The sequence below is a fragment of the Poromitra crassiceps genome, assembly GCF_964638095.1.
Source record: "Poromitra crassiceps genome assembly, chromosome: 12".
NCBI lineage: Eukaryota > Metazoa > Chordata > Actinopteri > Beryciformes > Melamphaidae > Poromitra > Poromitra crassiceps.
This window is the reverse complement of record NC_139632.1, coordinates 21,645,157-21,664,111: the sequence shown is the minus strand read 5'-3', so window position 1 is coordinate 21,664,111 and position 18,955 is coordinate 21,645,157. Positions and strand designations below refer to the sequence as shown.

Sequence of the window (18,955 nt, the reverse complement as noted above, 5' to 3'; positions counted from 1 at the left end):
CAATTCCATTACCTAATCCAGTGCAGCATAGGAACATAGGACCCGGGGAACATAGAACCCTTTTTAGCAGGAGCAGGGAACATAGAACCCGGGGAACATAGAACCCGGGGAACATAGGTACGCTCCCGGTGTTTGTATACGCAGTGGAAGTGGTCCCTGGGAAATTTGGTACGTAGCGGTACTTGGTCAGAAAAGTTTGGGAAGCCCTTTTGTAGATCATCAAGAAACTTTAAATTAATAACATTAGATGTGTTTAATAGAGCTGTATCGGGTCTAGTAGCTGATCAGCACTCAAACACGAGGTCATTGACAGCTCTATAATTCGCATAATAGCGGATTATTTCACATTTTCTTTTGCCGAACTTCTGAAAATTTGATTAAAAGTTGCAATACCTTTGAATGGAAACCGAGCTACTGTCACTGTCACTGTTACTGTCAGGCCGACATCTGTGATGGCAGCCTGTGACTGACACATCTTATTCACACCAAAAGATCTATAATTCGCATAATAGCAGCAGATGGAAACACGCATTATTTCTCATTTTCTTTTGCCGACTTTCTGAAAATTTGATTAAAAGTTGCGATACCTTTGGATGGAAACCCAGCTACTGTCACTGACAGTGACACATTTTAATCACACCAAATTCTATACAGGCAAACACAAAGCTCTTCTTCCCTCATCACACTGAACACGGGCTTCTGTCGAGACCTCTAACAAAGCACCAGAAATGGGATTCTACTTCGTAGGCTCCTCCCTCTGAAGCTGCGTTCACACCGACCTATTAAAGTTTTTCGCTGGCATCGAGTTTACATACAAAGTCAATGCAAACGAGCGATTGAGCGTATATTCGCCCGGGAGAAAAATCGCTGGGCGTCCGAGCGACAGAGACAGAGCGATAGGGAGAAAATACGCTCGTCGCCCCAGATGAAATATCCCAACTCGAGCGAAATTACGCTGGCATCAGTCGCTCGCTGTTGAACGCTGATTGGCTGCCGTGTGAGAGTAAGTCAAGGATCACACTGGCTTGGAACAAACCGCTGGTTTATTGTGTGGCAACAAACCGCATTGACAGTGGATTGACAGGCTGACAGCTGACATGAAGTGAAGTCTGTACTACCGGTATAGAGCTCGCGTTAGGAGCACGCTGATAGGCTTAGCTTGTAAACAACTACGTAAATGTTTTCATTGGCTTGTCATTCATGGGTGTGTGTGTGTGTGTGTGTGTGTGTGTGTGTGTGTGTGTGTGTGCGCGTGCGTGCGTGCGTGCGTGTGCGTGTGTGTGAGAGAGAGTGGGAGAGAGAGAGAGAGAGAGAGAGAGAGAGAGAGAGAGAGAGAGAGAGAGAGATGAATGGATTAACAATGCCACCTGGCGTTGTAAAAAGGGCAGTGCAGTGGTTGTAGTAGCCTACTAAGTAGTAGCAGGAGAAGCATCAAGACCAATATGAAAAAGAATTGGCATTGACATTTGGAATAGTACAGAATATATGTGTATCATCATTACAGTAGAGTACAGCTGCATACACACCATGCATTTCCCGGTTACGCGTTATTTTCCTCTGAAGAAAAACAAGAGTTGTCTGAAGGTTGTCGGTGTCAGCTGCCTGAAGGCTGTGCTGTGTCACGTGACGTTCATCATGTCTCGGGAACAGGAAGTGAGGGGGCAGTTGTTTTTTGCAATTTAGCGTTAGCTGAGGGCTGGAGGAGGCTTGCTAGCATAAGGTAACAAACAGTACTGTACGTTTTGACTGATTATCTATACAACATTGATAGAATTACCTTACCTAGAAAGTGGTGGTGATTTAATTGATTCATTAGCTGATTATGACATTGGTTCTGCAACGTTAGCTACCAAGCTAACAACAAGTCAGCTAACGTGAGGGGGGACATCAAAGTAATTGCAGCTGATGACATTTCTTAAATGGGAAGGACCTCTGGCATCTGGGCGGCTGCTGTGGAAGCAGCGGCGACGGCATTAACGTAGTTCGTTACTTTAAACACCATTGACATAATAATAATAATAAAAAAAAAAATGGTAACTAACACCAGTGGGCTTTCGTGGTCACTTTGTGCTAACGTCGACGGCAAGTAAAGCGGGCAGAAGGCTCACACATTAGCTAGCTGTGTCCACAAATATTTCCCAACATGAACAAATCTGCCCCAGAGAGCTAACGTTACAAACTAAAGCACGTCTCCTGCACATAACAGGCAGCATTGTAGAGCCGCCTGTCGCCATGCCCTGGTCGAACAGCTATTCTTTTAGATCTGTTACTACCACACACCGACTTGTACTGTCTCAAACAGAAGGCGTTATGAAGGGACTGGATGTGGATTGGACATCATAACATAATTACATCATGCCCTTATGACATAACATTATGACAACATAACATTATTACATCATGCCATCATAACATGACATTGCATAACATTATGACTGATGACATCACAATTGCCTGAGTGACATCATGACATAATCTGTGACATCATCAGCGATTTATTTGTGACATCATCGGCTCCGATTAGACTCCGTGTCTTGTTTTGGATGTGCGACAAGAGAAAAAAGACAAACAACATTGCATAATTTATGTCTGTCGTGCATTCAAACTAAAGTAACTAGCCTGTTTTGAAAATGTAAGGAGTAGAAAGTACAGATATTTCAGTTAAAATGTAGGGAGTAAAAGTAGAAAGTTGTCAGAAAAATAAATACTCAGTAAAGTACAGATACCTGAAAGTCCTACTTAACTACAGTAACAAAGTATGTGTACTTAGTTACTTCCCATCTCTGCTGATTATTGCTACTAGTAGTGGACCCATTGGAGTCGGACCCCCCTGGTCTGACTGGAACATAGGGGTCTCCAAAGCCTCAGGACACTCAAATCACTGATGATATTATACTTGGTGACGTCACCAGTGATGTCACTTGAGCACTCAATGATGATGTCATCAGTGAGTGATTCATCACTGATGTCACCAGATGTCAATGTTATCATTGCCCAAGTGACATCACATCATTAGGTAATTAGCGGGAGGGATTCCTCACCGAAGGCCGTCGAGCAGGATTCGAAGTGGGAGCCGTTGAGCAGCGATGGAGGTCGTGCGCTGGCGTGAGGGCCGAGAGGTCCGCAAACATGGCGGTCGAAGAGGAGAGCGAGGCGGCCGGAGGGAGGAACATTGAGAAGGGGGCAGATCCCCCAGTCTAGAATTTGTGTAATATTCTGTGAGAGGCAGCAGCAATGTGCCGCAAGGCATCCAGTCTGCTGGAAAGCCATTAGAAGAAGAAGAAGGTAATTAGGGCAATCATTAGGTAATTAGGGCAATTAATCGCCCCTAATTCAAAAATCAGGCTCTGTTAGGTCACCTGCAGAGGATGTGCTCTTTACACTTCCTGAAAGATTCATCCCGATCGCACGTAAAATGGCATAGCCGTGGCCAAACACAATTCTGCTCACAGACAGACTCTTCGCATTCAGTCCAGATTTTTCAAGTAAAATATGTCTAGATGGGGGTTTACTTACTTAGTTAGTTACCTGATGTTGGTGTTGCAAACTGGGGTAGAAAATTCAGGTCACAATTAAAAATATTTATGACTAGACATTTTTATAGCTTTGTAATGGTGTTATGATCACAATAAGTAACCGTTATGATCTGTGTCATAGCATCCACCATGACAGCCATCAAGCATGCTCTTCAAAGGGACATCTTCACACCCAACGATGAGCGTCTCCTCAGCATTGTTAATGTCTGCAAGGCAGGGAAGAAAAAGAAGAACTGCTTCCTGTGTGCAACGGGTAGGAGTGTAATCATCACACAAAACATTAAGATAGTAAGTAGACTAGCCTGATATCAGACTGAATTGTGGAGAGTGGGTGGATTCGAAGGTCTGGACCCAGTCAATTAAAATAGAGGACTTGTTGAATAAAGGTCTGTCTTGGTATTCAAGTATAGTTTATGAAAATGATGGTGAGTGTGAGAAGTGATTTCATGATCATTGCATCATGTGAATTTTTAACATGTTTTCAAGTTGCTCTGCTTTCTCTATTCTAGTTACAACAGAGAGGCCTGTCCAGGTTAAAGTGGTTAAAGTGAAAAAGTCAGATAAAGGGGACTTCTACAAGCGCCAAGTGGCCTGGGAGCTTCGGGACTTGGCAGAAGTAGATGCCAAAGATGCAAGCAAGGTTAGAGACAACACACTCATATAACAAACATTTGTCCCTATTATTTACTGGTCGAATACAACAGTCAGGTTACATACCTGACTGTTGTGTGATAGGCAGTGGTAGCAGTTGACTTTCTGAATTTAAATACTAGTATATTCTTCTCTCTTTGTCCTTCTGTTCGTTTGTTTTTAAAGCCATCTTTCTCCCTCATATAACCTCTACTTTACTCTTTACAATTTAGGAAAACCCTGAATTTGACCTTCATTTTGAGAAGGTGTACCGCTGGGTGGCCAGTAGCACAGCTGAGAAGAACTCCTTCATCTCCTGCATTTGGAAGCTGAACCAGCGATACTTGAGGAAGAAGGTGGAGTTTGTGAATGTCAGTTCTCAGCTACTGGAAGGTATGGACACTATCCTCCGCCACCCTGTGACTGACGGAGGAAGTGCATGCTTGTTTATCTGACTGTTTGTTTAAAGGCGTGTCTTTTTCTCCTAAACCAAATCTCTTGACCTCAATCTGTGTTGTTCCTGTTTGAGGTATTCACTTCAGATATGAAAATCTCTACTGGCCATAGGTTTAGTCTTTACCAAAGTTTTTTTTCTTCTTTTTTTGTCGATTGTCTTGCCTAAATATATTCACATAACAGAACACTTCTGTCTGTTATTCTTTTATTATTATTATTTAATAGCATAGAGAGAGCAAATATTCAGCTTCTTTGTTGTGTCCTGATTTGTGGTATGGCTTTCTGTGGCTAAACTCTTCTTTATTCTCACTTTTCTCTCTTAAACTTTCTCTGGCCAGAACTTCCTAAAGCGGAAGGTTGGTAGGACTTAACTTCCCCCCCCTCATTCCTCTCCATTTATTCTCATGATATCAACCCACCATTCTCACGATAGACTCGCACATCCCTGAAAGCTGTTGCTGTTCTTTGAATTTGGCTCTGAAGTGTGGATGAATAGAGATGGGCATGAATCATTGATCTTTTTAATGATCATAACATGTTTCACTCAAGGTCTGACCTCATTGAAAGATAGCTGCTTTTTACATTCATAGGATTATTTGTTGACATATGTTCATCCTTTCTCGATGTAATCTGACCCTAATTCATACGTTTTGCCCACATTCTGTATTGGTGCAGAGCCAAATAATTGATGTTTGTTTCAGAAAACACTTCTGGCTGTTCGCTATGTTTGTCCCTTTCTTGCAGTTGCGCAAGTGCATTAAAATGAGTCAGCAATCCTGGTGGGATATTGTTTTACAGTGGCCTAGCATTCGTTTAGAAAGTTGGTAATTAGCCAGAGTAGATCTAGGTAGGTAATGGCATGGCAGCTGATAAAAGCGGTTGTCTTCGACTCCGAATTCTGTCAGTCGAATCAGATTTGGCTGTTCAATACGACTATTCAACTATTCTTTTTTCTCTTCCTTTTTTAATAAGACTATCTGGCAATCAGAAAATCCTTTGGCATGAGCTTGTTTGTTTAATTGTTGTATTTGACCACTTATTCAAATGTGTTTTATTAAATGGTTAATCTAAAATAGTGTACTCCTTTGTAAAAATGTAATTGATCAATTAAGTCTGTAAATGCCCATCCCTATTCCTGAATGTATGTTTGTCTGTTATTGTCCTTAGGAGAGGTGTATGAAACTAAATGTGTTGTGAAAATGCAATGACAGTGTTTGTATATAATGTGTCTTGAACCGAGGTTTGTATTTGTGCTTGTGTCTGGCACATGCACATTAATTACACTCCTCAACCATTCCTTTCCATTTCTCCTCGTGGGATTAGAGTCTGTGCCAAGTGGTGAGAGCCAGAGTGTTGCCGGAGGCGACGAGGATGCTCTGGATGACTACCAGGAGCTGAGCGCCCGTGAAGAGCAGGACATTGAGAGCATGATGGAGGTGTGCGAGTACGCCATCTCCAATGCCGAGGCCTTTGCAGAAAAACTCTCCAGGGAGTTGCAGGTTCTAGATGGGGTGAGTGAAGCAACTCCAATCACTGCCCGTTACTGTAGGAATTGACTTGTGACCTGCCTAATGACACAAGAATGGACACTGGCGAGATAAGCCTTCTGGTGATGTATAAGTTTTGAAGTCCGGTCCACTGGCTCAGTCCAATGTTTTATTATGCAGCACCTACTGAGACGGGCGTAAAGGGGAGGGTTAATTAAGAGCATTAGGGCTGCAACTAGTGATTATTGCCATTATTGATTAATCTGTCGATTATTTTCTCGACTAATCAAATTAGTCGTTTGGTCTATAAAATGTCACAAAATGGTGAAAAATTAACATTTTTCCCAAAACCCAAGATGACATCATCAAATGTCTTCTTTTGTCCTGACCAACAGTCCACAACCCAAAGATAATCAGTTTACTGTCATAGAAGACTAAAGAAACCAGAAAATATTCTCATATAAGAATTAATTTTCTGTCGATCGACTAACCGTTGCAGCTCGAAAGAGCATGTGAGCCTCTTTTCCTCGATGGACCTGTCCCCATGTCTGTTTGTCTCCTGACCAACACTCAACTCCGCCCCTTCTCACCACACTAAGCAAAACACGTCCTTTCTCACTGCCAGGCCAATATCCAGTCCATCATGGCATCAGAGAAGCAGGTCAACATCCTGATGCAGCTGCTGGACGAGGCCCTGGGCGAGGTCGACACCATCGAGGGCAAGTTGAGCAGCTATGAGGAGATGCTCCAGAGCGTCAAGGAGCAGATGGACCAGATCTCCCAGAGTAACCGCCTCATCCAGATCAGCAACACCAACAATGGCAAACTGCTGGACGAGATCCAGTTCCTAGTGGTTAGGAACACATTTAAACCCTTCCTATGTTCTCTGAATCAAGTACCTTAATATTGCAGTTCCATTTGCTCAAAAGAAGTAGCAAATGGGTTTTGTTTGATGACTGTGTCTTTGCTTATTCAGAACTACATGGATTTGTCAAAGGGACACATCAGAGCCTTGCAGGATGGAGACCTGACCTCCCCTAAAGGTATCGAGGCCTGCATCAACGCCTCGGAAGCTCTTCTGCAGTGCATGAACGTGGCGCTCCGACCAGGTGGGTTTACACCATCAACAGAAAGAATATGGACAAACCATACCATTGTTTTTTGGACTACTATTTGGAGGCCTAGTGTAGGGGAGCCTGTGGCCATCTTGGGGTCCTTGTGAGTCTCACGCGAGACTGCACGAGACGGGGGGGCTTCCCAGAACCGCAGCTCTGCTTGCTATTCGTCCGTGATCGGCAAGCTGCGCGATCACTGGACAGGTGACCTGTCAATCACCCCCAAAACATTGTATTTTTTATCGTCTATTTTACTCTAAACAGGTGAGTTATATAAAAAATGTGTCCCCCGTACTGTTGTTATGAAAGGTGAAATTAGCTATAGACCAAAACTGTGTTTCGGTCCATTCTGTAAACATGTTTAATCACTGTTATAAAGTGGGGCATTTTAAAATGGGGGTGTACGGGAAAGACTCCCTTTTGAGTCCAGCCTCAAGTGACCATTCGAGGAACTATAGCTTTCAGGATCACTTCCCCGAGCTAGCCCACTGGTTTACACAGGCAGTTTTTTGTACAGTTGAAGTCAGAACTTTACATACACTTAGGGAGAACTAAGTAATTAAAATGAACTAATTGATTAATTAACAAACTATAGTTTGGCGCGTCGGTTAGGACAATTGTTTACAGACAGATTATTTCACTTATACTTCACTATATCACAATTCCAGTGGTAGTTTACATACACTAATGACTGTGCCTTTAAACATCTTGGAAAATTCCAGAAAATTATGTCATCGCTTTAGAAGCCTCTGATATACAGTACTACTATTAGGGATGCAGCAGTTGAGCAAGTTCCTATTAACCGCTGTCTAAAATGTCACGGTTTTGTAAACGTAATGGCTCAGCTAAATTATGGACATTATGGCACTCTGAAAGTTAAAGGGACATTATGATACTGTGGAAGTTAAATGGACATTATGATACTGTGGAAGTTAAATGGACATTATGGCACTCTGAAAGTTAAAGGGACATTATGATACTGTGGAAGTTAAATGGACATTATGGCACTCTGAAAGTTAAAGGGACATTATGATACTGTGGAAGTTAAATGGACATTATGATACTCTGAAAGTTAAAGGGACATTATGATACTGTGGAAGTTAAATGGACATTATGGCACTCTGAAAGTTAAAGGGACATTATGATACTGTGGAAGTTAAATGGACATTATGGCACTCTGAAAGTTAAAGGGACATTATGATACTGTGGAAGTTAAATGGACATTATGGCACTCTGAAAGTTAAAGGGACATTATGGCACTCTGAAAGTTAAAGGGACATTATGGCACTGTGAAAGTTAAATGGACATTATGGCACTCTGAAAGTTAAAGGGACATTATGGCACTCTGAAAGTTAAATGGACATTATGGCACTCTGAAAGTTAAAGGGACATTATGGTACTGTGGAAGTTAAAAGGACATTATGGTACTGTGGAAGTTAAATGGACATTATGGTACTATGGACCTTTCTGTTCCTAGCTTGTGGATAGGTGTCATTTGTAGGTGTTGCAGGCTAAATGGATTGAGAGCCACAGTCAGACATAAACCATTTTTTAAGTGATTAGAGCATATAGATTACACATCCTTGATGTGACTAATTCTGGATATTAACTTTCAATAATTTTCCTACCATAGGCCATGACAAGCTGATGGCTGTGAAACAGCAACAGCACCTCTTCAGTGAGCTGAGAGACACCTTTGCCCGCCGCCTCACCAATCACCTCAACAATGTGTTTGTTCACCAGGTAAGACACATACACACACACACACACACACACACACACACACACACACACACACACACACACACACACTGTTAACACTTGTTCACATGCTTCCAAGCAAATAGTATAGAAAATAGTACAGTATATGAACACTACTTTCCAAGTTGCAGAATTGGTTGGTGGTTATTCATTAATATTTTACGGTATTGAAACATTGGAACCCTAGAATCTGATTACCGTAAATTCCGGACTATAAGCCGCGGCTTTTTTCCCGTTTTTTGGCCCCTGCGGCTTATATAACGGTGCGTCTTATCTATGGATTTTTTCAGAAAAAAAAAAAAAAAAAAAAAAATCTCTCTTTTTTAGCACTCTTTCTAACTATAAATCCACTTCTGTTTTAATTTCCTCTCTTGCCCTCTTTTCACCACACCGCGGACACTGTGTGCACTGTAAAAATAAACAATGGTGGTGTTGTGTTATGTTGTTTTGTTGAAATGTTACGGTAATACGGTAAATGGGAGCTTCCTCAAACAGCCATCTCTTTCCCGACAATCCCTTCTGTGCGTGACCACTTACATATGGTAATTACGGTAAGCAAACGGCCACAAGCCCATCAACTCCCTCCCCCGACTACCAGGAGAAAATCACAAACTTCGGCGAATTCACACAAAGGAAGATCAAGGAATATTCCATCGAACCGGAGCAGATCATAAATATGGATGAAGTGCCTTTGACGTTCGACCTGCCACTCACTCGGACTGTTAACAAGAAGCGCCCTGGAGGATTCTTTCACCAAAAAAAAGCTTTGCTTGGCGAGATGAGAGGATGAAAAGCACACACTGGTGCGGTGGTGCTGTCTGAAGTGAATACAGTGACTGTGAGTAGGCTAATACATTGCACACGTTTCAGGTGCAATTATAGAACCAAATCAGCCTTTTCCCCCCTCCATCTCTAAATCGGACCAGTTGTAGGCTATTAGGCTACCTTTTTTCCTCTGCCTGTCGCGCTGACTGCATTCACGCAGCCAGCAACATTTTGCGACTCATTTTCTTTTGAATTGATAATCAGGCTCGTTTATATGCATTGTAACTTCATGTTGGGATTTCCATTGACCATTGGTTGGATTTGAGCATGCAGGGGACGGGATATGGGGCAGATCCCCGTGCGTAATCACTGTGGCAGCTGCTGCAACGGGGAATCACTCAAACGCAACTTCAATGGAAACGCCTACAAGTCGCAATTGTACATTGTCGAAGTTGTAGAAATATCGCAATTCTTTTGCGAAAAACTGTAATGGAAACACAGCTATAGATGAAGAGGAGTTCGTTGGTTTTGAGTGACAATGAAGGAGAGAGGAGAGTGGTTGACGAAGCCACCCTGAACCTGTTCGTTTCCGACACTGAAGATGAGGACTTTGGTGGTTTCAGTACGCAGGAAGAAGAGGAAGACGAGCATTAGTGACTTGACTTCTCTGGTTACAGGTTTGCTGCACATATAGCCTATTGTTGTGTGATTTTGTCTGGGGATTAGTGACCTGACTTTTGTTTTGTTTTGTTGAAATGTTAATAAATGGGAGCTTCCCCAAACAGCCATCGCTTTCCCGACATTCCTCTCTGTGCACGAACCCTTTCATATGGTAATTAAACATCAAAACACCCGCGGCTTATAGACCGGTGCGGCTTATAGAAGAAAAAAATAGTCAATTTTGGTCCCGCGGCTTATACACCGGTGCGTCTTATAGTCCGGAATTTACGGTACTGACAATGTCAACAGCATACAATTGTAGTAATTGTGATACTATTCGTATTTAGTTTCACAAGCAATTTCTGATGTGTACAATACTTCAGTTTGTGACTCATTGTGAAATGTAAGAGCAGTATGCAGTTGTGTATTTGTTCACAAATGTTTGCGTCTGCCTGCTATAAGACAGTTTGTCCTTGCAATAAATATCTACAAAGTGTATCCACAAATCATCTATAAAAGCATTAGCCATACTGAGCATACTGCTAGTAAACGGACTATACAGTACACTACACTTTTGTACTACTACACTTTTATTTTGTATATTTTTTGGAAATGTTTTTGCGTGTGTTGTCTGGCGAAGACTCTGAAACTACAAAAATGTGTGCATTTTCTGGCATTTTACTCAACTGAATGTTAGTAACAGCAAAGATAGGAGAGAGAGCAGGAATGACATGTGTCAGCAGATTTAAGAGACAGACTCAACCCTGTGTCGTCGGGAGCACCCACCTCGCCAGCGTGAGTACGCACATTAATCTGCTGCTATGGAGGGGTGCAGTCTTCCCTGTTTTTTTTGTTTTTTTTGCCAGGCTCTCTCTCTCTCTCTCCTCATTGACTTCCTGTTTAGCTCTGATCCTCTTCCTGTGCTTTCGTGTGCCGTTTTCTTCCTGTTCTGTCCCTTCTATTCTTGACTCTCTGTGTGGCTCATCCCACTCTGCTCTCTGTCTCTGTGTCAGTTCAACCACTTCAGTCACTTCAAAATGACCATCCCTCAGTTCTATAGGTCCTCCTGTCTGTCACTTCCAGTGAGTACCCTCACAGCAACGTGCCCCCTCTCTCCTAACCTTTGACCTCTCCCACCTCACCCCAACTTACATGTCATTAATTCAAGCACCCCTGGCCTTCCACCAAAGCGCATTATTGCTCGCATGGGATATGTTCCTAACTACTTCACGTGCCTATGTCTCATCTGATTTCAAATCCAAACAGACGCTGACCATTTTTCTCCTTGTTCACCAAATGTCTGCACTCTGGCTCAGTGCTTCTTGCTGCTTTTGGGTGCTAACATGCCTTTTTGTTGCAAAAGGTGCCATGTCATAAAATCCTATGCCTGTCTGCTCTGCGTGCATGTCTGGTAGCAGTGCCAGTAGAGTGAACAAGATGACACTGAGGAACTGAGGAGCATATCAGTATGGCAATAAGAGTTTTTTTAAAATATTTTTCACAGACTTAAGCTTGTCAATTAGTTGAGTTGTTGAAGTGTTGGAGTTTGATTACAAATATCTGCAACTGTTTATCTCACTAACATCTGACTTGATGGTAGTTTTGGGCAACAGTTTTTACAGCCCCTATCCATGTAAGTGTTATAGGAAGCAAGCAAGACAAAGCCTCTTCATGTGTTATATGTGTGTGAGTGTATACAGGAAGTTGGAATGGAAGTGTGTACTAGGTTTGTGTGTATTTTTTTTTAAAATATAGTGTTAATTGAGTATTGATTGCCTCTCGCCACTCTGTTGCTCAGGGCCATGACCAGAGCTCCACCCTGTCCCAGCACACAGCCGAGCTGACCCTGCCCAAACACAGCCCGCTCCACAGGGACCTGCTGCGCTACGCCAAGCTCATGGAGTGGCTGAAGAACACCCACAGGGAGAAGTACGAGGGCCTGTCAAGGGTCAGTGCTTTGATCTGAGAGAAACAATTCAAAGACATGGTGTGTCACATGATCAGCTGACAGCTTAAAATTTGAACATGTTTTTCTCTCTGTTTGTTTTTTTTAGACCTATGTTGACTATATGACCAGATTATATGAGCGAGAAATCAAAGATTTCTTTGAGGTTGCCAAAATAAAGATGGCGGGTACAACCAAGGAGGCGAAGGGCAAGTTTGGTAAGACCTACGAGTCAGGACTATTAGTGCATGGATACAAAACATGTTTTTGACTACTGTATAACTATTGTCTTCCTCATTTAGTTTCATGATGTGTGGTTGGGCGTTTCAGTGGTATTTTTGTGTGTGTGTAACATGTAGTTGACTGTAATATTTGTCTGTACTACTCAGTGTATACAGTACCCGGCTATACCTGTTTAATTAAGTTCAGAGTTCTATGAGGTAACATGATCAATCTGAAGGGAAAAAAAGACTCGCTGTATCTCCAGATTCCTGTACAGCCCTCTTTGCATTTAGTGGCCTAAAAAATACTTTTCCCATCTAAGTGTGGCCCACAACACAACTTGCCCATGTATATGTTATGTATGCTCTTTGTAAGAGGGTATTACAAACCCAATTCTTTACTCAGTTGAGTATTATTTAAAAGCTGAATAGGACTCTTGGTTGAGCTTTGGTTTTGGCAAAATTATAGAACTCTGCTTTCTGCATTCTGTATTACCTTGTCCTTCTGAAAACAAAATCAGATCAATTTGTTTTCCAAAGGATGGAGCAGGCTACTGGCATAGCTAAGCCACTGCAGTGCACGTCAGCATAATGTAACGTCGTACATCTAACATCTAGCCTCCTCACCCCCTTTCCATGCTGCATGTTTTAAGCCTAACCTATCTCTGTCTTTGATGCCTGCCTTTCTAACTGGCTGCCAGCCACGCTTCCGCGGAAAGAGAGTGCACTCAAACAGGAAACAGAAAGTAAGTATCACACTTGGATAGGTCAGTTCCACTTATCGATTACCCACGCTGCTCCTTAATACTGTGTCTCTTACAACTGCACTTTAAGGAATCCTTTGCTCTAGATTTCCTTGCTCCTCCATATAGACAACTTTTAGCCTTGTGTACCCCTTACCCCGCCATGACCTTTTGGCTTGTGCTTTATCTTTGTTCACAATACAGCTGAATGCATCGTAACATATCCAGATTCTATGATAAATGCCTAAAAAAGCTAACCATTGCTAACTCTTCTGAACGCAGTGTCAAAAATGTACTTCCCGAGGTTTGAATGAGATTTCCAGAGATTTGTGTAACTACTTTCAATCACACTGTTGTTCCTTATGCTGTCCCAGGCCTGCATGGCAGCTCTGGGAAGCTGACAGGCTCTACCTCAAGCCTGAACAAGTTGACAGTGCAGGGCTCCAACAGCAGGCGTTCCCAGTCTTCCTCACTGCTGGACATGGGCAACATGTCGGCCTCCGACCTCGACGTGGCCGATAGGACCAAGTTTGATAAGGTGACAGTGCCAGAGATTCACATCCTTTCAAGTTGACTAGTTTACAATGGAGTGAGTCCCGCAGGAATGAGTCCGGAAGTAGCAAATCGCCGCCATGCTGGATCGTAAGAGATAACGGCAATGGGATTTTAGTAAGGAGATTTCAGTTAAATGCATGAAATAAGGTATGTGGTAGTGTAAAGAAAGCGTAGCCTAAATGCGTTTTTTTTTTTACACAATTTTCAGAAAACATTTAAAAAGTCATACAAGTGGTCCCCATGCAAAAATCCCATTCACTTTTCCCCTTACGAACCAGCATGGCTGCGATTTCCGGGTAAGCCTACAAAAATACGTCATCCCTGCGGTACTCTCTACTGCCAGTGCCTGTATACATTTTCCCCCCTCCCAGTTCTCCTTCCAGATGCAGTATGCAAATAGAGCTGTGACCATATGTACAATATATGTGTTGATGTCTACTGATTCGTTGAATGGAGTGGATTTCTCTGTGCAGATATTTGAGCAGGTCCTCAGTGAACTGGAGCCGCTGTGTCTAGCAGAACAAGACTTCATCAGCAAGTTCTTCAAGCTGCAGCAGCACCCGGCAGTCATGCCCCCTCTTGCTCAGGTAAAGACAGTCACACCCCCTATTGCTCAGGTAAAGACATTCACGCCCCCTATTGCTCAGGTAAAGACAGTCACGCCCCCTATTGCTCAGGTAAAGACAGTCACGCCCCCTCTTGCTCAGGTAAAGACAGTCACGCCCCCTCTTGCTCAGGTAAAGACAGCCACGCCCCCTATTGCTCAGGTAAAGACAGCCACGCCCCCTATTGCTCAGGTAGAGACAGTCATGCCCCCTCTTGCTCAGGTAAAACTGTGATCATGTGAATACAGCCGTGACGGAAAGATCATACGGCACACCACTTTGCTGAACTGTAGTCACTCACTAGTCACACATGAAATTGTCAACATACTTATTTGAAAGAATAATCACTTCAATAGCTGTAGTCACGTACGTCACCTGTTGAAATCAATATTTTTTTCTGGTATGAAACTTAAAAAAACAACAACAATGCAGCAAAAACAGACACATAGGTTATTTTAGGTCACAGCTTCATTGCTTTATGTCTAATTGTCTGTAGAGGTTTGTTTATATTTCTCATGTTTGATCTCTGTTCCCCTGACAGCCGGAAATGGAGGAGACTGATGGAGCGTTGCCTTCTAGAATGCCTCCTCAGGCTGAGCACAGACACTCCATGTCATCAGAGTGAGTAGTCACACATCTCCTGGTAACAATTCTGCTCCAAATATCACCCAGCACCACCAGTCACATTACGACAAGAACACTGGCTCCCCTCCCTCCTTTTGTCACCGTTTCACTGCATTGTTCTCTCACCTTTCCCACCACCTCCTTATATCTTCTTCATCTCTTTTCATTGTTCCAGAAAAGACCTGGTGCGGCTGATGATGAATAAAATCTTCCAGAGCATCGAGACCGAGCTCAACAGTCTCATTGCCCTGGGTGACAAGATTGACAGCTTCCACTCTCTCTACATGCTGGTGAAGATGAGTCACCATGTGTGGACAGCTGAGAATGTTGACCCTGCCTCTTACCTCAGCACCACTCTGGGAAACGTGCTGGTCACTGTCAAGAGGAACTTTGACAAATGCATTGTGAGTAGAGCCCATAAAATCAGAACAATTACTACATTTTTTTTTACATTTGACATTTCAATTCAATTCAATTCAATTTTTTTATTGTTGTCCACAATGTGGAAATTTGTCTTTGGCTTCACAGGTTTGCTTCCACACATGAAAAGTACAGTACAGTCACAGACGCAGTACACAGCACAGGAAATTATAGGGTACATAATACAAGACAGCGATAACGGACATGGTTCTGATGTGGATGAGTCTGACGTTTATGAATTTAGCAGATTTAGGGTGTTTGGTATGAAAGATTTTGTAGATGTTCTTGGTTGCTGCAGGAACTCCATAGCGTCTTCCCAAGGGCAGTTTTGTGAACTCATTAAAAAGGGGATGTACAGGGTCAGACACAATTTGTCTGGCTTTTCGTGCCACCTGTTTTATAAATACATCCAAGTTGTTCTTGTTCTTTCCCAAAAATTTTACTTGCCATGTTTGTAATTCGGGACAGTCTATTTATGTTCTTAACTCCTAGATTCCCATACCATGTACACATGTCAAAGGTCAAAATACTTTCAATAAGACTCCTGTAGACAGTCTCCAGAATAGCTTTGCTGATTTTGTATGAATCCAATTTCCTGATTAGATACAAACGCTGCATTGCTTTCTTAAAGATGTATTCTGTGTTGGCTGTGAAACTTAGATTGGAGTCAAAAAAGGTTCCTAAGTATTTAAACTTCTCTACTGTTTCAATGGAAGATCTGTGTTGTCGCTTCTGCATGCTTTTAATGTTTGTGATCACATCCCTGATCAAAGTTGGACCTGCTTATGTATATTTTGTGATGGGTTTAAGAAGCTTCCTTTTCTTTGTCCTCCTCAGTCTGGTCAGATCAGGCAGATGGAGGAAGTGAAGATTTCCAAGAAAAGCAAGGTGGGAATCCTGCAATTTGTTACTGGGTTTGAGGAGTTTGCTGAGCTGGCTGAAACAATCTTCCGTAATGCAGAGCGCCGAGGGGACCTGGACAAGGCTTATGTCAAACTCATCAGGGCTGTCTTCATGAATGGTGAGACCATTAAAAAGCCCAAATAAACTGATTGCCTCGACTAGGTTATTCTAATAATGGGTCATAATGTGATGCTTAAAACCAGTGCTCTGAATATCGATTGACTTGTGTTCTCAGTGGAGAAAGTAGCAAATGAAAGCCAGAAGACGCCGCGGGATGTTGTGATGATGGAGAATTTCCACCACATTTTCTCTACTCTGTCACGTCTGAAGATCTCTTGCCTGGAGGCAGAGAGGCGAGAGGCCAAGCACAAGTACACAGACCATCTGCAGTCCTATGTCATCAACTCTCTGGGCCAGCCTCTGGAGAAGCTGAATGTGAGGAGGAGTACCATTTATATTTATCACATAATATTGTATCATTTTCATGGACATGAATGCAGGATGTGACCATTTAATGAGAGGTTCAGGAGATGTATTTAGTGCGTTATAAGTCAACTGTTTTCTCTCTCGTTTGCAGCATTTCTTTGAAGGAGTTGAGGCGCGTGTGGCACAGGGGGTTCGTGAGGAGGAGGTGAGCTACCAGCTGGCCTTTAACAAACAAGAACTACGTAAAGTTATCAAAGAATACCCAGGCAAGGAGGTGAAAAAGGGTCTTGACAACCTCTACAAGAAAGTGGACAAACACCTGTGTGAAGAAGAGAGTCTGCTACAGGTGAGAGAGAAGAGTCAATGCATGTGCATAACCCGCTGAGCTGATCAGTGTTGTCACAGTCTCCTTGTCGCTGAATTTTTGCACTTTCTTTTTACGCCACCAGGTGGTGTGGCACTCCATGCAAGATGAGTTCATCCGTCAGTACAAACACTTTGAAGGTTTGATTGGCCGTTGCTATCCTGGATCTGGAATCACCATGGAGTTTACCATCAAAGACATGTTGGAGTACTTCTCTAGCATTGCCCAGTCTCATTAAATATCAGTCTAGCTGCTGTGCACTTTTCCATATCACTAATGTTAGTGATAGAATATACTTACAAACACACTCCTGCATAATTGCTGTTAGGCCACTACTGTCAGTTTCTTTGTGTGTGTGTGTGTGTGTGTGTGTGTGAGAGAGTGTGAGAGAGAGAGAGAGAGAGAGACTTACAAACACAGTCCTGCATAATTGCTGTTAGGCCACTACTGTCAGTCAGTTTGTGTGTGTGTGTGTGTGTGTGTGTGAGAGAGAGAGAGAGAGAGAGAGAGAGTGTGTGTGTGTGAGAGAGAGAGAGAGAGAGTTGTACAGACTACAGATGACAGTTTTGCATTCATTTCTGCATCTATCCATCATGTGTATGTGCTTTGAGAATAGCCACTTGTGCTTTGGCAGAAGTATGACATTTTTCTGTTATAATTTTGCCGATTCACTTTTGTACATAATAAATTACATTTGCCAATCTACCACCGTGTTGTATCTCACTGACTGTACCCACTGCTGAGCGAAATCAGTGGCTCGACTCCGCCTGCACGGGCGACGCCGGCTGACAGAACACGCTACTCGTGATGTTCCACGGTGCCTGCCTCATTTCCATGGTGACGAAGTTGAGGCCAGGGATCATCGGCGCTCTTTTCAAACCACTGCCGCGGAAACGTCTGTTTTGGGGAGTTGTGGATTACTACATGCACACGACTTGACGCTGTTAGATTGATATCAAATGATATGAGTTCAGTGTATACAACTGCCCCAAGGGTGGTCTCTGCCGCTGATGTCGAATCAAGTTGATAACGACTTAATGTTAGGAAGGCTAACGTTTAGCCGTCACATGATGTGACGACTCACATCATCATAACACAACTTCCTGTCGAGCAAGGTAAGAAGGCACCAAGTGATTTAACAAGCCAGATGTGAACTAGCGTTAGTCGGCTAACAAATTGTTATTGCTAAGGAGAAAAATAGCCAAACAAATCCCAGCTAACGTTAGCCAATGTTTGCTCGTTAGCAAATTAGCGTTAGCTAACCTGAACCCAGCGCTAGCTAGTCGCATCATCACTTAGCAGACACAAGGTCCAGTATAAAACAGACAATACATAAAAAAAACAATACAACATCCCAACATACACATACGCCAATACATTAGCCTACATTAAATGGTTGTACCACCAATGTACCCAAATACTAGACTGGTACTTAATAGCACTGAGACCAGGTTGAGACAGCAGCATAATGATCAAGTTCTGAGATATATTAAGACGACAGATAAACTTGTACGTCAGATTTCTCAGCAGGGCATGAAAGGTGTGTAGACTCCTGCACCACAACGGAACTCACTAGCACTGCTACACCTTGGCTTTCTGAGCAGAATCCTCATGCAGTCAATAAGCACCCTGAAGCTTTTGAATGCTAGCCTGCTTAAACTTGACCCACAGGGGGGCAGTATAGAGAGGAGTACAATAGGCTCTAAACAGGTTAATCTTGACCTCATCAGAGCAAAAAT

The 18,955-nt window shown here is 42.9% G+C and overlaps 1 protein-coding gene across 2 annotated transcripts; it reads left to right on the top strand.

Annotated features, from left to right (window-relative positions):
• The first annotated feature begins 1,643 nt into the window (after positions 1–1,643).
• On the top strand, positions 1,644–17,915 carry exoc1 (exocyst complex component 1). 2 transcript variants are annotated; one of them, XM_083648422.1, is made up of 19 exons: positions 1,644–1,720; positions 3,658–3,789; positions 4,046–4,176; positions 4,400–4,559; positions 5,946–6,133; positions 6,735–6,962; positions 7,086–7,218; positions 8,858–8,967; positions 12,209–12,358; positions 12,465–12,573; positions 13,278–13,322; positions 13,694–13,857; positions 14,348–14,461; positions 15,021–15,100; positions 15,279–15,507; positions 16,361–16,544; positions 16,662–16,861; positions 17,004–17,198; positions 17,302–17,915. In XM_083648422.1, the coding sequence occupies exons 2-19, from the start codon at positions 3,666–3,668 to the stop codon at positions 17,452–17,454; spliced, it is 2,697 nt and encodes an 898-aa protein (XP_083504548.1). In that variant the 5' UTR covers positions 1,644–1,720; positions 3,658–3,665; the 3' UTR covers positions 17,455–17,915. The 2 variants fall into 2 exon arrangements, with proteins under 2 accessions (XP_083504548.1, XP_083504549.1); XM_083648423.1 differs by lacking the exon at positions 13,278–13,322.
• Positions 17,916–18,955: the final 1,040 nt, after the last annotated feature.